The sequence below is a fragment of the Erpetoichthys calabaricus genome, chromosome 9 (assembly GCF_900747795.2).
Source record: "Erpetoichthys calabaricus chromosome 9, fErpCal1.3, whole genome shotgun sequence".
Classification (NCBI taxonomy): domain Eukaryota; kingdom Metazoa; phylum Chordata; class Cladistia; order Polypteriformes; family Polypteridae; genus Erpetoichthys; species Erpetoichthys calabaricus.
In genome coordinates, this window is record NC_041402.2 from 80,102,809 (window position 1) to 80,120,764 (window position 17,956).

The window sequence follows — 17,956 nt, forward strand, 5'->3', positions numbered from 1 at the left end:
TGTAGCAGACAATAAAGTTGAACATGATGACACAGAAGAACTTTTGCTGGAAAAAAGAGTCAAGTCTGTTGTCTGGAGATACTTTGGATTTAAAAGGTCGGATATGGACCATTATGTTCAAATGTGTGAATATACTGTTTCTATACTACTGGATACTGGATACTGCAAGCCAAGTTGTATTTTTTTTCAATACAGTAATCCCTCCTCCATCGCGGGGGTTGCGTTCCAGAGCTACCTGCGAAATAAGAAAATCCACGAAGTAGAAACCATATGTTTATATGGTTATTTTTATATTGTCATGCTTGGGTCACAGATTTGCGCAGAAACACAGGAGGTTGTAGAGAGACAGGAACGTTATTCAAACACTGCAAACAAACATTTGTCTCTTTTTCAAAAGTTTAAACTGTGCTCCATGACAAGACAGAGATGACAGTTCTGTCTCACAATTAAAAGAATGCAAACATATCTTCCTCTTCAAAGGAGTGTACGTCAGGAGCAGAGACTGTCATAAAGACAGAGAATGCAAACAAATCAATAGGGCTGTTTGGCTTTTAAGTATGCGAAGCACCGTGGCACAAAGCTGTTGAAGGCGGCAGCTCACACCCCCTCCGTCAGGAGCGGGGAGAGAGAGAGAGAGACAGAGAAAAACAAACATGCAAAAATCAATACGTGCCCTTCGAGCTTTTAAGTATGCAAAGCACCGTGCAGCATGTCGCTTCACTAAGCAGCTGCACAGAAGGTAGCAACGTGAAGATAATCTTTCAGCATTTTTAGACGAGCGTCCGTATCGTCTAGGTGTGCGAATAGCCCCCCTGCTCACACCCCCTACATCAGGATCAGAGAAAGCGCAAGAGTGAGAAAGAGAAAAGTAAGTTGGGTAGCGTTTCAGCCATCTGCCAATAGTGTCCCTTGTATGAAATCAACTGGGCAAACCAACTGAGGAAGCATGTACCAGAAATTAAAAGACCCATTGTCCTCAGAAATCCGCGAACCAGCAAAAAATCCGCGATATATATTTAAATATGCTTACATATAAAATCCGCGATAGAGTGAAGCCGCGAAAGGCGAAGCGCGATATAGCGAGGGATCACTGTACTGTGTAATGTACCTGGGTACTGTGTAATAGTGTGACGACATGTTGACTTTATTCTCGCAATTTGTTATTAAAGTAGAACATCGTGAACTAAACTTCATCTTAAAATGAATATTTAATTTACTAGGTTTTCTCAAACCCCGTCAAAAGTTACGTAGCACATTAAGTGTTTTGTGTTATGTTCCCCGAGCCATGTTAAACTGACTTCCTCTTGTACTAAGAGTAGGCGCAGGCAGCACACAGAATACATTAATTTCGTGATATTCCTGCTCCCTGAACATTTAGAATGCTAAGATAAATACTTGATATAATTTTCATGATGAAATGCATTAAAGCATGTATTAATCATATGGGGGCGCGGTGGCGTGGAGGTTGCACTGCTGCCTTGCAGCAATGGGTTCCTGGGTGTTCCTTGCCTTGAATTTGCATGTTTTTTTGGTGGATTTACTCGGCGTGCTTCAGTTTCCTTTCAAAGTCATGTAGGATGGCTGGTTTTGTTATGCTATATTAATCCTGCCAGTGTATGTATTGCTCGTATTCACCCTGCGATGTGCTGGTGCCACATTCAGGATTTGCTCCTGCCTTGCACACAATGCTTATTGGGATGAGAGCAACCCTGAATGGACGGCATAATTAAACATGTATAACGAAGATTTTTTTTTAAAGTTCTGAACACTCCGTGGTCTAAGTTTATAACTAGTTTTAATTTCACAAGGATGTTTATCGTGTGCCGATTGGTTATGTGGAGAAAGAAAAGGAAGGAAAGGAACTGGGGGTTTAATACGTCAGAAAGAGACAGCACGCATGCAATAAAGAAAGCCTGCTCAGAAGAACATCCATTGAATTCTGTGTTTGTGTCTTCGACCACCAGATCATGAACCCAACAGTTACACAATATTTAAGTTAAACATGTGCGATACCCATTCATACATCCAGTTTTTTGGAACCTCGTCACACCTGCCATAAAGGTCTCTACACTGAACGTACACCTGGGGACACCTTACTTACTTACTGAAGTGAATGTATTATGTGCGGCGATTGCTGCCTCTTAGTGCAAGAGGAAGTCAGTTTAAGAAGAGCGTAGCGATTAACAACTGGGTCGGAGAACACTTAACACAAAGCATTTAATGTGCTACATAACTTATGATGGGGTTTGAGAAAATCTAGTGAATTAAACATTGATTTTAGGATGAAGTTTAGTTTATGACATTCTACTTTAATGACAAAATAAACTACGAGAATAAAGTGGAAATGTCGACTTTAATCTCGACATATAGTTTTTTTTTCTTCACTGTGTCCATATTTCTTTTCTTCATCGTGGCCCTAATACGATTCCGTAGGGCTATACCACAAATAGCATTATAAATGCAAGTTGAAGTTTTATTATTTATGTATATAGCTTAGCTTGAAGCAAGGTCCATATTAATGCAGTTTGCCTTAATGATGGTTCAGTTGGTAAAGATGTCATCACCAAGTTGCACTTGTTTTATTTTATTTTTATTTGGTGAATACTGTGTAATGCACCTAGGCTTGAAGTCTTGGAAGTCATAGTATTATTACTGGAAGTTGCACTATTATTTATTTTGTTATTATTTATTAGTTTAAATATTATGCAGTTTAATGATGGTAAAGTTGTTTAAAAAGTCACTTTAACATGTCAATGGACAGAGATTGTTAACATTAACAAAGTGCAGTTGGTTTACAAAAATATTTACTATTTATTCCTTTTCTAAGACATGTTCAGTGCAATACAGCTTTTCTGCACTTCTGGATATTTTACTAAGTCTAAATGCCTCTCTGGAAGGTTGAAAATCCATCCATCCATTTTCCAACCCGCTGAATCCGAACACAGGGTCACGGGGGTCTGCTGGAGCCAATCCCAGCCAACACAGGGCACAAGGCAGGGAACCAATCCTGGGCAGGGTGCCAACCCACCGCAGGACACACACAAACACACCCACACACCAAGCACACACTAGGGCCAATTTAGAATCGCCAATCCACCTAACCTGCATGTCTTTGGACTGTGGGAGGAAACCGGAGCGCCCGGAGGAAACCCACGCAGACACGGGGAGAACATGCAAACTCCACGCAGGGAGGACCCGGGAAGCGAACCCGGGTCCCCAGGTATCCCAACTGCGAGGCAGCAGCGCTACCCACTGCGCCACCGTGCCGCCCAGGTTGAAAATATGTTGTCAAAATTTTAGTTTAAGTTGTTTGCAAACATTGTTCAATAAAAAGTGTAAGAGCCAATCTTAGAAAGTTAAAGTTTTTAGTTAAACTCATATTAATGTTTGCTTAATTTGAATAGAATATAATTTCTTCCATAGTCATAGACAATGGTATAGTCTTTTTCCCCTATACGTTAGTAAGAGATAGAACCTTCTTGCTATAACTGAGAAACAGTGTGATAATAGATTCAGTTGTCTTTAGAACAGGTCCTAGTAAGCAGGGACTTGAAAGACCCATTTTCAACTTGGAAATGGGATAAGCATACATTCTGACCGTTTTGAAATGGTTCATAAATGTTTAGCAAATAGTAACAATTTGAGATGTAACAAGATTTAAGCTTTGAACAGAACTTTTCTTAATAAGAATTTTCCTTTTATTTGCTATTTTAATTTTCTTTTTAGTGTGAACTGTTTTACTTTGAATTTTAACTAAACTTTTAAAAATGAACATATTTTGTCTGTGGAATCATTTCTACACATCAGGCTTTTGTTGAATCCCATTTTTTTGAGTTAGTGCTGCTGAACTTTGGTAACTTTGGAAAAACACAGCAACAAAACTTTTCTATATTTTGACTGCATCTGTCATGCAATGTGATTCCTTCTCTTCATTAGTGCCACCCCCTTGAAAACTATCACTTTATGGGGCAAACCTGTATTAATACTTGTGTGCACATTAAAAATTTTTTTGTACAATGTACAATTCTCATGACAGTGGAATAGGTTATTCTTAGCCAGTAATTGCAGTGGAAAATGTGGTTAACATCCACTCATGCATGGGGGAAAAAAATACCATCCCATACCGTGAAACCGGTATAATTTTGAAAAATACCGTGATATAGAATTTTGGTCATACCACCCAGCACTAGTTCTTCCTGTATCAGAACATGGCAGATTTATTTTATTAAATTGAGAGATCAGAAAGTAATTAATCAAGCCAAGACTCTAGAGATATGTGCAGACAGTAAGGATTGCATTGGGTTAAAATTAAAAATCAGCAACAACACAAACATATCACTAAGCAAAACTCATAGTCATCAGTTCTTGCTAGATTCATAGCCTTTCAACTATGAACAATAGCATGTTTTTTTTTCTTAGCAATCCTTAATTATGGACACCAAAAGCCTACAGAACCACTTTTTAAACTTTTTCACTGGTGGCATCATATTACACAACCACTGGTGACCATTATGAAAATAAAAACATAACAATGGTGAACAATATATATATAATATTGTGAGAGGTGGCTGGCAGTTTATCCCGGCCAGTTCCCCCATGCCGCTAAATGGAGTCCTCAGCATGGAGATGCCCCAAATTCCCGCAGGGCATCATGGACAGTGGAGTTCGGATTCACAGCCCTGCTGGATACCGTGGGGGCCGCCAAGGGATGATGCAGGGAGGCACAGGGATTTCTATTCTCCCTATAGCCTGGAAGTACTTCCAAGTCACGGGGCCAAAAGAACTGAAGTACCTCCGTAGATTACAATCACAGTTCATAGTAAAATCAAAAGTCCATCTGTATATTTAAGCCAATTTCATTTTTTCATCTATTGTTAAAGCTTAATAATACATTATAGGATCAGGGCAGCAACCAACACTGGACAGGATGCCTGGACATCATTAGGAAGAACCACATACACAGCCATACTCCCTTATATAAGAATAATTTAAAATACTATCTGTACAATGTCAGAAGGAAACTTGAGTTTGTAGAAAGAACCTACACAGACACTGGGCAAGTGTTCCACAACTAAAAAAAGACTAATAGCCGAGGTATTTAAACCTAATTCCTTGTAGGTGTGAATCAACGGTGTTAAACCTTTGTGTTATTCTGTCATCGGTGGTTGTACCATAATTGTATAAAAACAATTCAATTTCTTATGTTCTTTAGAACAATTTTCCTTCAGTTTATCAATATTTGGCAGGAGAAGTTCTCATTTTAGACAATGTTAGATATGAAAATATAGTCAAAAATATACTTTTAATAATAATTTTCTAAAATTATGTCTACAATAAATATGATTTATGTTTCATCGCCGTATTATCATGAAGCCATCTTACATAGGGCATGTCATTCTTATAGCCTTGGTGAATAACTTAAGGGGATATGTTAATTTTAAATTCATAAAATTAAAAAAAATTATTTAAAATTTAATTCAGACAGGGAAATTTGGGCTGAACTGTTTGGTCTGCTGCCACAGTGATCCTCACAAGGAAAAGCTGTTTCAGAAAATGAGATGATATGAATTAATTTTAATGATCAGTATTTTGTAGTTTATTTGAAGTGCTAATTCTTATTACAATTTTTTAAAATGGTCTTGTTTGTAATGTAGATGCAAATGGTTTGAATCATGCTGAATAAGGCTCATCCTGAGAAATTGTTACTGAATGGTACTTTTTGACTGAGACTGAGTTTTCATCCATACTTTAAACTGCTCAGCTTTTCTTTGGTATCTGTGGTAATACTTTTAATAATTGAAATTTTGTAAATATTTGCAATTTTGTAGTGTAGTTAATTTTAACCACAGCCAATCAAATGCAGTATACTATGAATGCTTTCTTATTTTTTGTGTATTTGTGTTTTTTCTTTGCTATTCTTTTCAGTTCTAAATATGCCCATATATAATTTAGCATATAAAGTACATAACTCTCAGAACCTAGATTATAGTGTTGTAGTTGTCTATGGCCTGCTTTAAACCAAATGCTGGTGAATGAGGACTTTTGCACTTTTCTGGCAAGGCTAGATAAGTGTTTTGGTTACTAACATATAACTTAGGTTAGACATTTTTCACTGCAAATTTGTGTGTTGCATTTGGTTCTCTGTCTTGATGCCCCCAAATAAAATACATAACCGTGCACCTAAGTAGAAAACAGTCAAAATTGACTATTAAATTGAAAATTTCTGGAAGGTGTTGACATAAAACAGATTATTTTTAGTGTCTTTCTAAACTGGTTAGAAGGATTTTTTTGTGTACTTTTCTCATTATCCATAACACATCAGCAGATTCTTGCAGAGTAAGGGGGCACTTTCACAGACTCTAATATACATGACTCTATGTAGTTCATTGTCACTATTTAATCACCCTTAAATTGCACTGCTTCCTCTTTAATTAGGAAAATTGATACAGGTTAAAAGGACATTGTAAACAATGACTTTTCAGTAATATCATTTCCCGCTGTTCAGTCTTTAATATGCAAACTAGAGAAGCACGGTCTGCAAATGTGTGTCATTTGCTGGCCTGTATTTTGAATTATACATTTTGCTGTAGAAATTCCATCCATCCATGGTATACAGTAGATAATATCAAACGACCACAGATGTACACTGTTTGCAAATATTACAATGTTTAATAATAATGTAGTAAGAATATTGGTAAATCCTGAGGGATTTTAGAGAGATGCTGATATCCAGATATAGTTTAAGCAGTAATATAGATTGTTTGGCTGGGTCAAGCTGCTGCACCTGTTATGGTTCAGTAAGGAGCTATTTCAGGAAGGGTACAGGGTTGGCTGAAAGCAATTTTACTAAGGGTGATAGTGCAGGGAATATCGGTCTCAAAGTGCATGGTGTGAAGGGTAACAATAATACCATATCTCCTCCTTTTTCTTTTGGCTGCTTCCGTTAGGGGTTGCCACAGTGGATCATCTTGTTCTATATTTTCTGTCCTCTATATCATGCTCTGTCACACCCATCACGTGCATATCTTCTCTCACCACATCCATAAACCTTTTCTTAGACCTTCCTCTTTTCCTCTTGCCTGGCAGCTCTATTCTTAATATCCTCTTCCCAATATACCCAGCATCTCTTCTCTGCAAATGTCCAAACCAACACAATCTCGCCTCTCTGACTCTCAACCAACCCTCCAACCATAATAGTTAATAATAATTCCAACCTGAGCCAACCCTCTAACGTACTCATTTCTAATCCTGTCCATCCTTGTCACACCCAGTGTAAATCTTAGCATCTTTAACTCTGTCACCTCTAGCTCTGTCTCCTGCTTTCTGGTCAGTGCCACCGTTTCCAACCCATATAACAAAGAGGGTCTCACTACCTATCTGGTGCTTTAAATTGTTGTGTGTTTTGTTATCACAGATTGGCTGGATATTTTATTCACAAGAACATAACACATAATTGGCATGAACAGGTCATTCAGCTCAACATAGCTAAATAAAATAATTCAGCAAAATAACATCAATTCGAGATTGGAAGGTCTCCAATGTACTACTACCTGGTATATTGCTCAATACCTTATCCTATTATTTTTATTATTATTACTAATGTTAAATTTGTTGTATAATCTGGGTGTTTTGTTTGATTTCAGCCTAAATGGTGAGACGCATGTGAGAAAGGCTTTGTAGAAATTATTTTTATCACCTTAAAAAACATGTTTTGGATTAGATCATTTCTGAATTTTAGACATATACGAGTGATTTTGTATGCTTTGTTGTCTTCAAGTCTGGACTGCTGCAATGGTTTATTAACTTAGTTTAATCAGAAATCAGTAAATAGACTTCAAGTGGTACAAATAGCTACTGATGACAATTTACCAAAAACCAAAAAGAGTAAACTCATCGCTCCTATTTTATCATCCCTCCACTGGTTACCAGTGTATTTTTTTGTATAGATTTTAATATTTTATTGATTATTTTCAAAGTAACACGTTTTGGTTCCTGATTGCATCTGTAAATTATTGGCTTTTCTGGCAATAACCTGGGGCCTCATGTATGCACAGAAATGTTGCGTAAGAACGTTTCCACATTCAAATCGCGATGTATAAAACCTAAACTTGGCGTAAAGCCATGCACATTTCCACGGTAGCTCATACCCTGTCGTACGCAAGTTCTCTGCTTGGTTTTGCAGACTGGCAGCACCCAGTGTCAAAGCAGTGCTACTGTTCCTGTGTGATTACCCTTTCTTTTTTAGATCCACATCCCTGACGCGGCTTTATAAATACACTGAAATTAACCGCATATTGTTTATACGTTTAATGCATCTGATTGTAATTAACCTGTAACAATATAATGGTCCACAGAATGGTCAAACTATTCTAAATACCATAACTGCTTTAGCGTTGTTACTCTCACTGCAACTTCTTCTTCTGTCAGCTGCTCCCGTTAGGGGTTGCCACAGCGGATCATCTTTTTCCATATTACTCTCACTGCACCACTCGGAGTATTTATATCACTGTATCTAAGTGTGAATCACAGATCTACAGCGATTGGAAAGAGAATTATCGGTATACAGCATCAAGCACTCGCTTCCTCAGCTATTCGCTATTTGAACTGCTCTCATCCGACCAACGCTTCAGAGCCTTTCCTGTTCAGACCTCGCAGTTCACAAACAGTTTCTTCCCAAGAACTATACACGCACTCAATCAGTCCATCAAGTGCTCCTTGTAGAACTGTTTGTACTTGCAAGTTACCGTGAGGTAATTGTACTTATAATACAGTTATAATATTGCACAACCTGAGCCACTTTATAAAGCGCGTATTTACATATGATGACGATATCATTTTTAAGATGAAATGCAGCAAAATATGTTTATTATATTATACAGATAAAACTTTAACTTTAACTACACGGTGCCGCAGCGCTAGCGAGCTTGAGCTTCGTTCACGGTTTGTTCCTGCCTCGCGCTGTATTCATGCTGTGGCTGGCGCGACACTGGAAGGATAGATGGATAGAATAATTAAACATTACGAAGATATTTCGATGTTCCTTAAAAGTTTTGAAGAATCGGCGTTCTAAGCTTGCAGATGGCTTAACGTCTATTACAGAGCTGATTGTGTGGCGATTGGGTATTTGGAGAAAGAAAAGTAAGGACAGGAATTGGGGGTTAGTACGTTTGAAAAAGACAGTACTTCTGTAACGCGCATGGCGCAGCAAGCATCTTGCGTAAGACATGAACAATCACTGCGACACCGAGTTCTCATGTTTAATAACATGCTTTAACTCATATCATTATGAAAATGATATCACATATACTTATCAGTATTTTAATTATTCAGAGAGCTGTAATATTACGAATGTAATGGATTCTGTGTCCTGTCGGAGGAAGAGCACGTAGTGATTCTGGCACATAGAGCACATATAAGATCAAATACACAACAAAGCATTTAACGTGCTACTTTAGTTACGATGGGATTTAAGAAACTAGTAAATTAAACGATTTTAAGATGAAGTTTATGATGTTCTACTTTAATCACGTAGTTTATTTTGTCATTAAAGTGGAAATTTCGAGATTAAAGTTCACATTTCGTGCTTTTTTCACACTGTGTGCCTTTTTTTTTCACTGTATCCCTAATAAGCTTTCATATGATACTCAGAAGATGGGCTACGAGTTGCCTTTTTACGGCGACTTTGATATGTGACAACTTCTTTTTTATTTCGGGCACTGTGCGACTTTGTGAACTTGAGCTTTCGAATTTCTCCGACACGCTATATCACTCAATCAACTTCCTTTTGTTGCTTATATAACTGTTTAAACCAACAAATATTACGTTTTTCTTTGCCTCCATTTGGTATTCGTTGAAATTCTTCTATTTTTCCTCGTACTTTTGCCATTGCCTTTTCACAGAACGCTGAGCTTAAGGGCTATTTATATTGCTTTGCATATTCAAAGAGGTGTAATTCTGGGAGGAGTTGGGGCAGGACAGCAGGTGCGTGCATGAGCATTACTTTTCACGCTGATCATGATTTATGTAGCAGAAGAGCGTGGAAGTTTGCGTACGCACAGATTCCAGCATCTGGATTTTTCTGTGCATAATCACATTTCAGCTTTTGTGCTTACGTCATGTTATAGTGCGAATTCTACACACGGCGTTATGCATGAGGCCCCTGGTGATTGATTTAATAACTAGTTTAAACACTGAAATGGCCCTTGTGGTTAGAGCGAAGTTCAGGGTCACTAATTCTGTATATTCTTTAACACTAGAATTACCAATGCTAACGAGAAAACTCGTAAATCCGGCCAACCTTAAATCCACTCGCACATCTCCATTCAGCTCTTTTGTCTTGTAAATGTGTTGATAATCCCAAGCAGCATGCAGCCTGCTATACCACCCCCCCCCCCCCCTCCCCCCCCCCCCCCCCCCCCCCACCCCCCCCCCCCCCCCCCCCCCCCCCCCCCCCCCCCCCCCCCCCCCCCCCCCAACCGACAGAGAAACTGCAAAAACATCCCCCAACTGAAGCCTTGTTTATCAGTGAGTCAGGTACCTAGGCTAAAAAAATATATCGTTATTCGGAACATATGCATTTCATGTGTGTTCTGTGTCAACAAAGATCTGTGTAAGTGTAGGATGAGTAGAATGAAAGGAAATGTTGAACACATACCTAAAAGACAAACTTTCTCCATGTTTTAATACTAACAATAAAATGTATACATGAAGTGTATAATGTGTGAAGACTGAAGTCCAAATATCAAATAAGCACTTTCACAAAAGATACAAATATTAACAGAACAAATGCGCTTTTTTTCTAAGACTATAACTGAAGAAAAAGAAATCAGGTTAGTGTTGCTAGTCATCCTGACTTCTTTGGTAGTACAGCAGTTAGAGCTGCCGACTCCTATTCAGAAGATCCTGGGTTCGAATCTTAATGTCACCCAAAATAAACGATTTGAGTAGTGAGCTGTTCTTATTGTTACTATTATACAGTAAAAGCATGCATTTGATTTTTGAGTCTGTAACAGCCGCTGTAAATGTATGGTACTTGTAAAGTTTAGAATTTTTTTATTCAGTTTTATTCTCTTGGTCGCGTTCATGCTCGCTCTGATCTGACACTACTGTTTTCAAATAAAGACGCGCTATAACAGAGGTGAACTCCGATCGGAGAAAGAGAACAGATGCCCTCCCCACAAGAAACGTCCACTCACATATAAGAACAATGCAGCTGCACCAGGCGTAAAGGTGAAAGATGGCACCGTTTGGATACAGGACAAGGTCCGGCGTCATCCTGCTAATCACCTGTCCTTCAAAGAAACAGCGCCACTTTCAGAGCTCGCCAGCGTATCATGCAAACTCCTGTTTTGTGATTATGTTTTGTGATGGTCTTTACATAAGAAGTATTTATATTTTACTTATATAAAAGCCAGATCGAATGTGAGTGGATGTTTCTTGCGGGGAGGGCTTCTGTTCTCTTTCTCCGAACTGAGTTCACCTCTGTTAGAGCACGTCTTTATTTAAAAACAGCAGTGTCAGATCGGGGCGAGCGTGAATGTGACTGAGAGAATAAAACTGAATAAAAAAAAAAACGCTAAGTTTGACAAGCACTATAAATTTACAGCAGCTGTTACAGACACAAATCAAATGTATGTTTTTATTGTATAATACTGTATTAACAATAAGAGCATCTTTCTACTCAAAATGGTAAACTTGAGAAGCTGCCAGCATCGAACCCAGAAGCTCTTGATTGGGATTCAGCAGTTCTTAGTAATGCATCACGCAAGCTGTCGTATCAACCACCTACCGTAACCTGTTTTCTTTTTTCTTTGGTTATATTCTTGAAAAGCGCACTTGTTTTGTTATACTTGTACTTTTTGTGAAAGTGTTTATTTGATATTTGGACTTCAGGCTTCACACCTTATACACGTCGTAAAGACGGTCCTTGGGTGTGTGTGAGAACTATTAACATTTGAATCTGATGACTGCATATAGTGCAGAACTGACCTCTCTGTTCTATCCTGTCCTCTACATCTCCTGGAGCTCAAAAGAAATACCAACATGCAGCAACATGTGGACACTGGCCAAGATCAGAAAAAAAAAACAAAAAAAACACGGTCACTAACTACAACCGCATGAAGGTATGCAAATGAATATAATGTCGCATTAGTGCAACATCGTTTTCCGAAATGTACAATACAGGTCATAAAATGAATTATTCCAAATGTCATATATACCTAAGTCTCTCTTTTTGTGTCAGTGTGGCTTTGACATCATGGATCAGGTGCATACTAATTCAGCGTGAGCAGGAACACTCAAGAATAAAACTGAACAAAAAAAATTCACATCCACAGTCATTCTCAATCACGCACACCACTTACATCCATGTCCACAGTTTTCCCAGTCCCAGTCTCGTTCGTGCACAAGATCTGACATGGTTTTCAAATAAAGAGGGGGTATAGCAAAACAAGTTTGTTTGTTATACCACGTCTTTATATGAAAACGGCGGCTGTTACAGACACAAATCAAACGTATGTTTTTATTGTATGATATTAACAATAAGAGCAGCTCACTACTCAAAACAATAAATTTGGGAAGCAGCTGATATCGAAACCGCGACCTCTTGATTGGAAGGCAGCAGTTCTTAGCATTGCACCACGCAAGCTGTTGTATCAACTGCCTACCGTAACCTGCTTTCTTTTTTTCTTCGGTTAAATTCTTGAATAAAAGTGCACTTGTTTTGTTATACTTATACCTTTTGTGAAAGTGTTTATTTCATATTTGTATTTCAGGCTTCACACATTATACATTTCATGTCTACATTTTGTCAGTTATTACTAAAACATGAAAAACTTTTCTGTGTTAACAACGTTTTTACAGAGATTGTTGATGACACTGAACACACATGAAATGTATGTATTCCAAATGACGATATACTTTTTTTACCATATAAAGCTCCAGCACTTCACTCGAAGATAAACACTGAGCACTGACAAACTTCTTTGCGAATTGAACTGCGGTGGGGGGAAGGGATAGCAGGCTGCTTGCTATTATCGACACATTTACACAACAAAAGACGCTGGCGGAGAGGTGCGAACGGATTTAAGGTGGGCCGGATTTTCGGGTTTTCTCGTAGGCTCTGGTAATTCTAATGTTAAATCCTTTTTTAAAATGTTTTATTTTCATAAGGCTTCTATTCTAACATAATTTGTGTTAACTCTTTCAGTTAATTTTATAATTCTTATTTTGTCTTATTAACCAGAGTGTCATATGTCCTTTTCAGTTTAAGTTTACAGTAATCCCTCACTTATTGCGGGAGATAGGTTCCAAGGCCGACCGCGATAATTGAATTTCCGCGAAGTAGGGACACTATATTTATTTAATTATTTAACGTGTATTTGGACGTTTTTAAACCCTCCCTGTATTGTTTACAACCCACCATTTACTCTATTAAAAACAGGAACAACTGCTAAGCAATATGAAATCGGTAGATAAGTTTACACTTACTGTATAGCGAAGTACACGTAGCAGCTTTTAGGCGGTCATGACGTCGTCGACCTTGTTGCAAAGATTCCTAAAGCAGATTCCATCCAGACTACTGCCTTATCACGTCCACTTGCAACTCGTTTTGCACCCTGGTTAAAGGACACTGCGGCTGTAGATCTTATATGCTTTTCCTCCTTTTTAAATAAAGAGAATCGATGTCCTGCAGCGGTGTAGCTGTTCCCTTCCTTCAACATATCCAAAACTTTTACCTTTTCTGCAATCATTTGCATCTTCTGTTGGTGCTTGGACACGGCCCCTGAAGCATTAGCACGTTAATGATGAACGAGTGAGATGAGACTTCCTGGTTAATGCAACACTCGTCGCTGAACCAATCAGCAGCACACAGGAACTTAACTGCGTGCTCTGATTAGGTAGCTTCTCAGCAATCCGCCAATAGCATCTCTTGTATGAAATCAACTGGGCAAACCAAGTGAGGAAGCAAGTAAACAGACCCATTGTCCGCAGAAACCCGCGAAGCAGCGAAAAATCCGCGTTATGTATTTAGATATGCTTACATATAAAATCCGCGAAGTCGTGAATCCGCGAAAAGTGAACCGCGAAGTAGCGAGGGATTACTGTATATTATTTTATGTACTATTTTAATCTCACTTCAGAGTACATACAGTATTTATGATGGTTTACCTATTACTATGATAATTCTTTGTTGATTTTACCTATTGCTTTATTTGGAACACTTTATACATTTGTTTTTGTTAAGTCCTATATAAATAAACATTATTATTATTATTTTATCATTGGTTTTCCCTATGTGAAGAATACTTTCTAACATGACAGCATGGTTTAACTTTTACCAGCTTCAATTTGTGTCTGTAATTTTATTTTGAATGAAGTCATTTTAGTCATTTTAAAATATCATCTTGCAAACACCCTTTAAACTTCCTTAATAATTGTAAACACTTCTGCATTGTCACTGTTGTCTGAGAGAATCCAGTCTCTTCTATATTCCCATGTGGTGCATGCCCCACAGTCCTGGACATAGTCTATTATTTAATTTCCTGGCTTTCTAGCACTTTTATGCCCTTTTTGTTGCAGGAAAACCAAAACTGCATGTAGTACTCCACATGAGGTCTCAAAAGTGTATTGTACCATAGCCATAATGTTGTGACTGTATAGACCTGTCCATGAAAACAGATTGATCTAACATTATGTTTGTTTCTGATTTACAAAGATTATTGTTAAGAAAGTTGGCAAATTTGCTGTCAAATAAAGGCAAGGGTTACTCAAGAAAAAAGCAATAGTTTTTTTTTTTTCATATATATTAAAGTACTTGAAGATGATATATAGAAATGTAGCCTCCTTTTAAACAGTGTTCAGTAGAGTTCCGTATGCAGAATTTACTCTTAAATAATACGGCCACCATGACATGATGTTCTGACATTTTCATGCATGCATCCATTGAAGATGCCATTGTCCCCAGCAATGGCTGTAATGGACAAAGTTGCTAAGTAAGAAGCTCAAAACACAATGCATTGAGAATGAAATTCCTGTATCTGGTTCATTCTGACAGATAGAACTGAGTCAGTCATCTTTAACAGAAGATTGATGAGTTCTTTTGATGGAAATTCCAAAGAGTCCTGAAACTGATAAAGATCAAGCACTACCAAATTGAAAAGGAAAAACAAAACTCAGTGTGATAAAACAGACGCTTGTTTGAGTCAAAAGGGAAATTCTTTAGTTAAGTTGCTCAAGAAACAGTCTTTTGATAGTTTTTAATTTATTTTTATATATTTTGGATGACAATTAAGATGTGGTCCTTCTCTTAAATTGCAGCACATGGCTTATTTGCTTAGCAGTGAGTAGCATCATAACAAACGGCACACAAAATGGGATTAATCATGGAAATTGACAGAAAAAAAAGTTAATGTAAATTCAAATAAAATAACAAAATACAATAATCATTTCACATTTTTTGACAAAAACATAAATAAAAGTTATTTATAATTTTTTTTTTAATTTAACAATAAGCATTTACAAATAACAAATGAAATTGGAAAAATTCAAATTCTTATTTAGAGGATCTGTGAAGAACTTTTTTCAAAACCTGACAATATCTAATCAATAATATTTCAGAGTAAGCTCTTAAAGCACTGAGGAAGTAGATTCTCTTCCTATTAAACTCATCAATTTATTTATTTTTGCTAGCTTTAAGCTTTATTCTGTTGTCCATGCTCTCTTTCTCAGGTGGGGGTTGATTTGTTTTCAATCCTAGTTTTTGTAAAAATTGGATCTATTTGTATAGAATGATTACAATAAAATCAAGAAAATTTATTAAAAAAAAACAAATAGCAATGTAAAAAAAGACAATTTCCCCCTTGTCCTGTTCTTAACACAGTATATTATTGAACCAAACATCCTATTAAGCTTCATAATCAACATTTTACTTTTTAGTTGTGGACAGTGGCACGCAAATTAAGATTTCCAAGTCTTTCCTGTAAGGTGTACTTTTTTTTTTTTGTTCTTTATTTTGCCTTATACAATTTCTTGTATTAGGAATTTATTAGTTTTTCGCATACCCCTTGGGGTCAGAGCGCAGGGTCAGCCATTGTACAGCGCCCCTGGAGCAATTACAGGTTAAGGGTGTTGCTCAAGGGCAGGGCAGAGTAAAATCTCTTTTCAGCAGTGACGGGGATTTGAACCGGCAACCTTCTGGACTTGGTAATTTCAGACACCATTCATTTAATTATAACTAATATTTTTAGTTCTTGCTTATGAACAATTACATTTATTTAGATACTGTATAATTTTATCTGACAATGAATTTTGTCACTCTATTATGGTTTTACTGACTGCACTGTTCCTGTCAATCTGTCTAGCTAACAGTTATCAGCAAATTTATCTAGCTTGTTGATTGAATTTCTATCTAAATTATTTATGTTAATTAAACAGAACAGCAACCTCAAAACAGGTTTCTAAGGGACCACACTTTTAATATCAATTTTCAACCCATCTGGACACTCATCCTTGAATTAACACTTATTTTTCTGTCATAACTCCCTTCATTGAGTAAATTATAAAATCTTTCCAAAACTAAGATAAATAATACTTTATGAAATGTTATTGATCAAATGCTTTTGTTACTTATTCATACAGTATATTACCATATTAATGAAACATAATCTCCTTGTCCAAGTCCATATTTACTGTTTGCAAATACATATATACTTTATGTATATTTGTTGATGTTTTCTTTAATAATTGTTTTAAATTATTTTTCTGTGATGAACATTATGTGAAGTATTATATAATACTGGAATTTGGCTGATCACTTTATTTTATATAATGAGACAACTTTAATGGCTTTCCAGTCTTTAGGAATCGTCTCATTATGTAGTATCTTTTATTCTTGAGAGCCTACATACCAACCCATTGCGCATCTTATAGATTTTAAAGGTATTTATTCAAACACATTTTGTCCAACACAATATAAAATGTGGCTAATTTACTAACATTGTATTAAATGCTCAACTAGACAATTATTGTACATATACAATAACAAAATGTCACACATGACTTATAAAACATATATAATCTAAATAGAAAAACTAGAAATAGCATACATTTGACTTACTGGTAATACACATTTGGCAGATGAAATCTTGGATTTGGAGTCTGATGAGACAGAGACGGACTCAGATTCTGATGAAATGGAAGAGACCATGCTGGCTTCAATATCTGAATACTCAGAGGAGCAGGTAAGAAATGTAAAACTTTTATGAAAACTTTCTGTTTAAACAATCCATCTGAATATCCCTTTTCAATCCTGCTTAATCCAAATCTGAGTCATAGAGGCCAAAATCTATCCTGACAGCATAGTGTGGAAGGAAGGAAGAAACCCTTCATATGAAACCAGTACAATACAGTACTCACACACACTAGGACAATTTACAGTTTTTTTTTCAACCCTGACCTAGGACATCTTTGTGAAATTTTTAAACACCACCATTTTGAATTGGGGTGGGGTTTGATTTGTTTTCAATCCTATTTTTTGTAAAAATTGATCTATATGTACCGAATGATTACAATAAAATTAATAAAAAATAAAAAAAAAAATTGGATTTGCATGGATGACACTATTTTTGACCTTCACACATGGTGCTTTGCTAGGCACATGATGCACATGTTGTGTCACATGCAACAGGGGTGGAGTGGTCATTGGGAACACCAAAAGATTTCCTGGTGGGCTGGTCGAATTGCCATGTATACCCTTTACATTTTTCATAAATCAATTAACACATATTTAGTAAAGACATAACAGATGGTCCCTTCCCAAGTAATACAACCCCACTTCTCAGACAGGTCTAAATTCTGTGAAAAAGTAGGTGATCCATTCCCAAATGGTATAACACTATGCATGTGAAATTGAAATGGCCCATTCTTTCATTTTTTTGACCTGCTCACTGCATTTAAC

The 17,956-nt window shown here is 37.0% G+C and overlaps 1 protein-coding gene across 1 annotated transcript in view; it reads left to right on the plus strand.

The window, feature by feature from the left end:
* The window catches only part of LOC114657565 (serine/threonine-protein kinase Nek11-like), a 327,143-nt gene that overhangs the window by 241,319 nt on the left and 67,868 nt on the right, over window positions 1-17,956 (plus strand). The window contains exon 13 of the mRNA XM_028809452.2: window positions 17,137-17,240. Within this exon, the coding sequence (XP_028665285.2) occupies window positions 17,137-17,240 (104 nt within the window). The remainder of the gene's footprint in view (window positions 1-17,136; window positions 17,241-17,956) is intronic.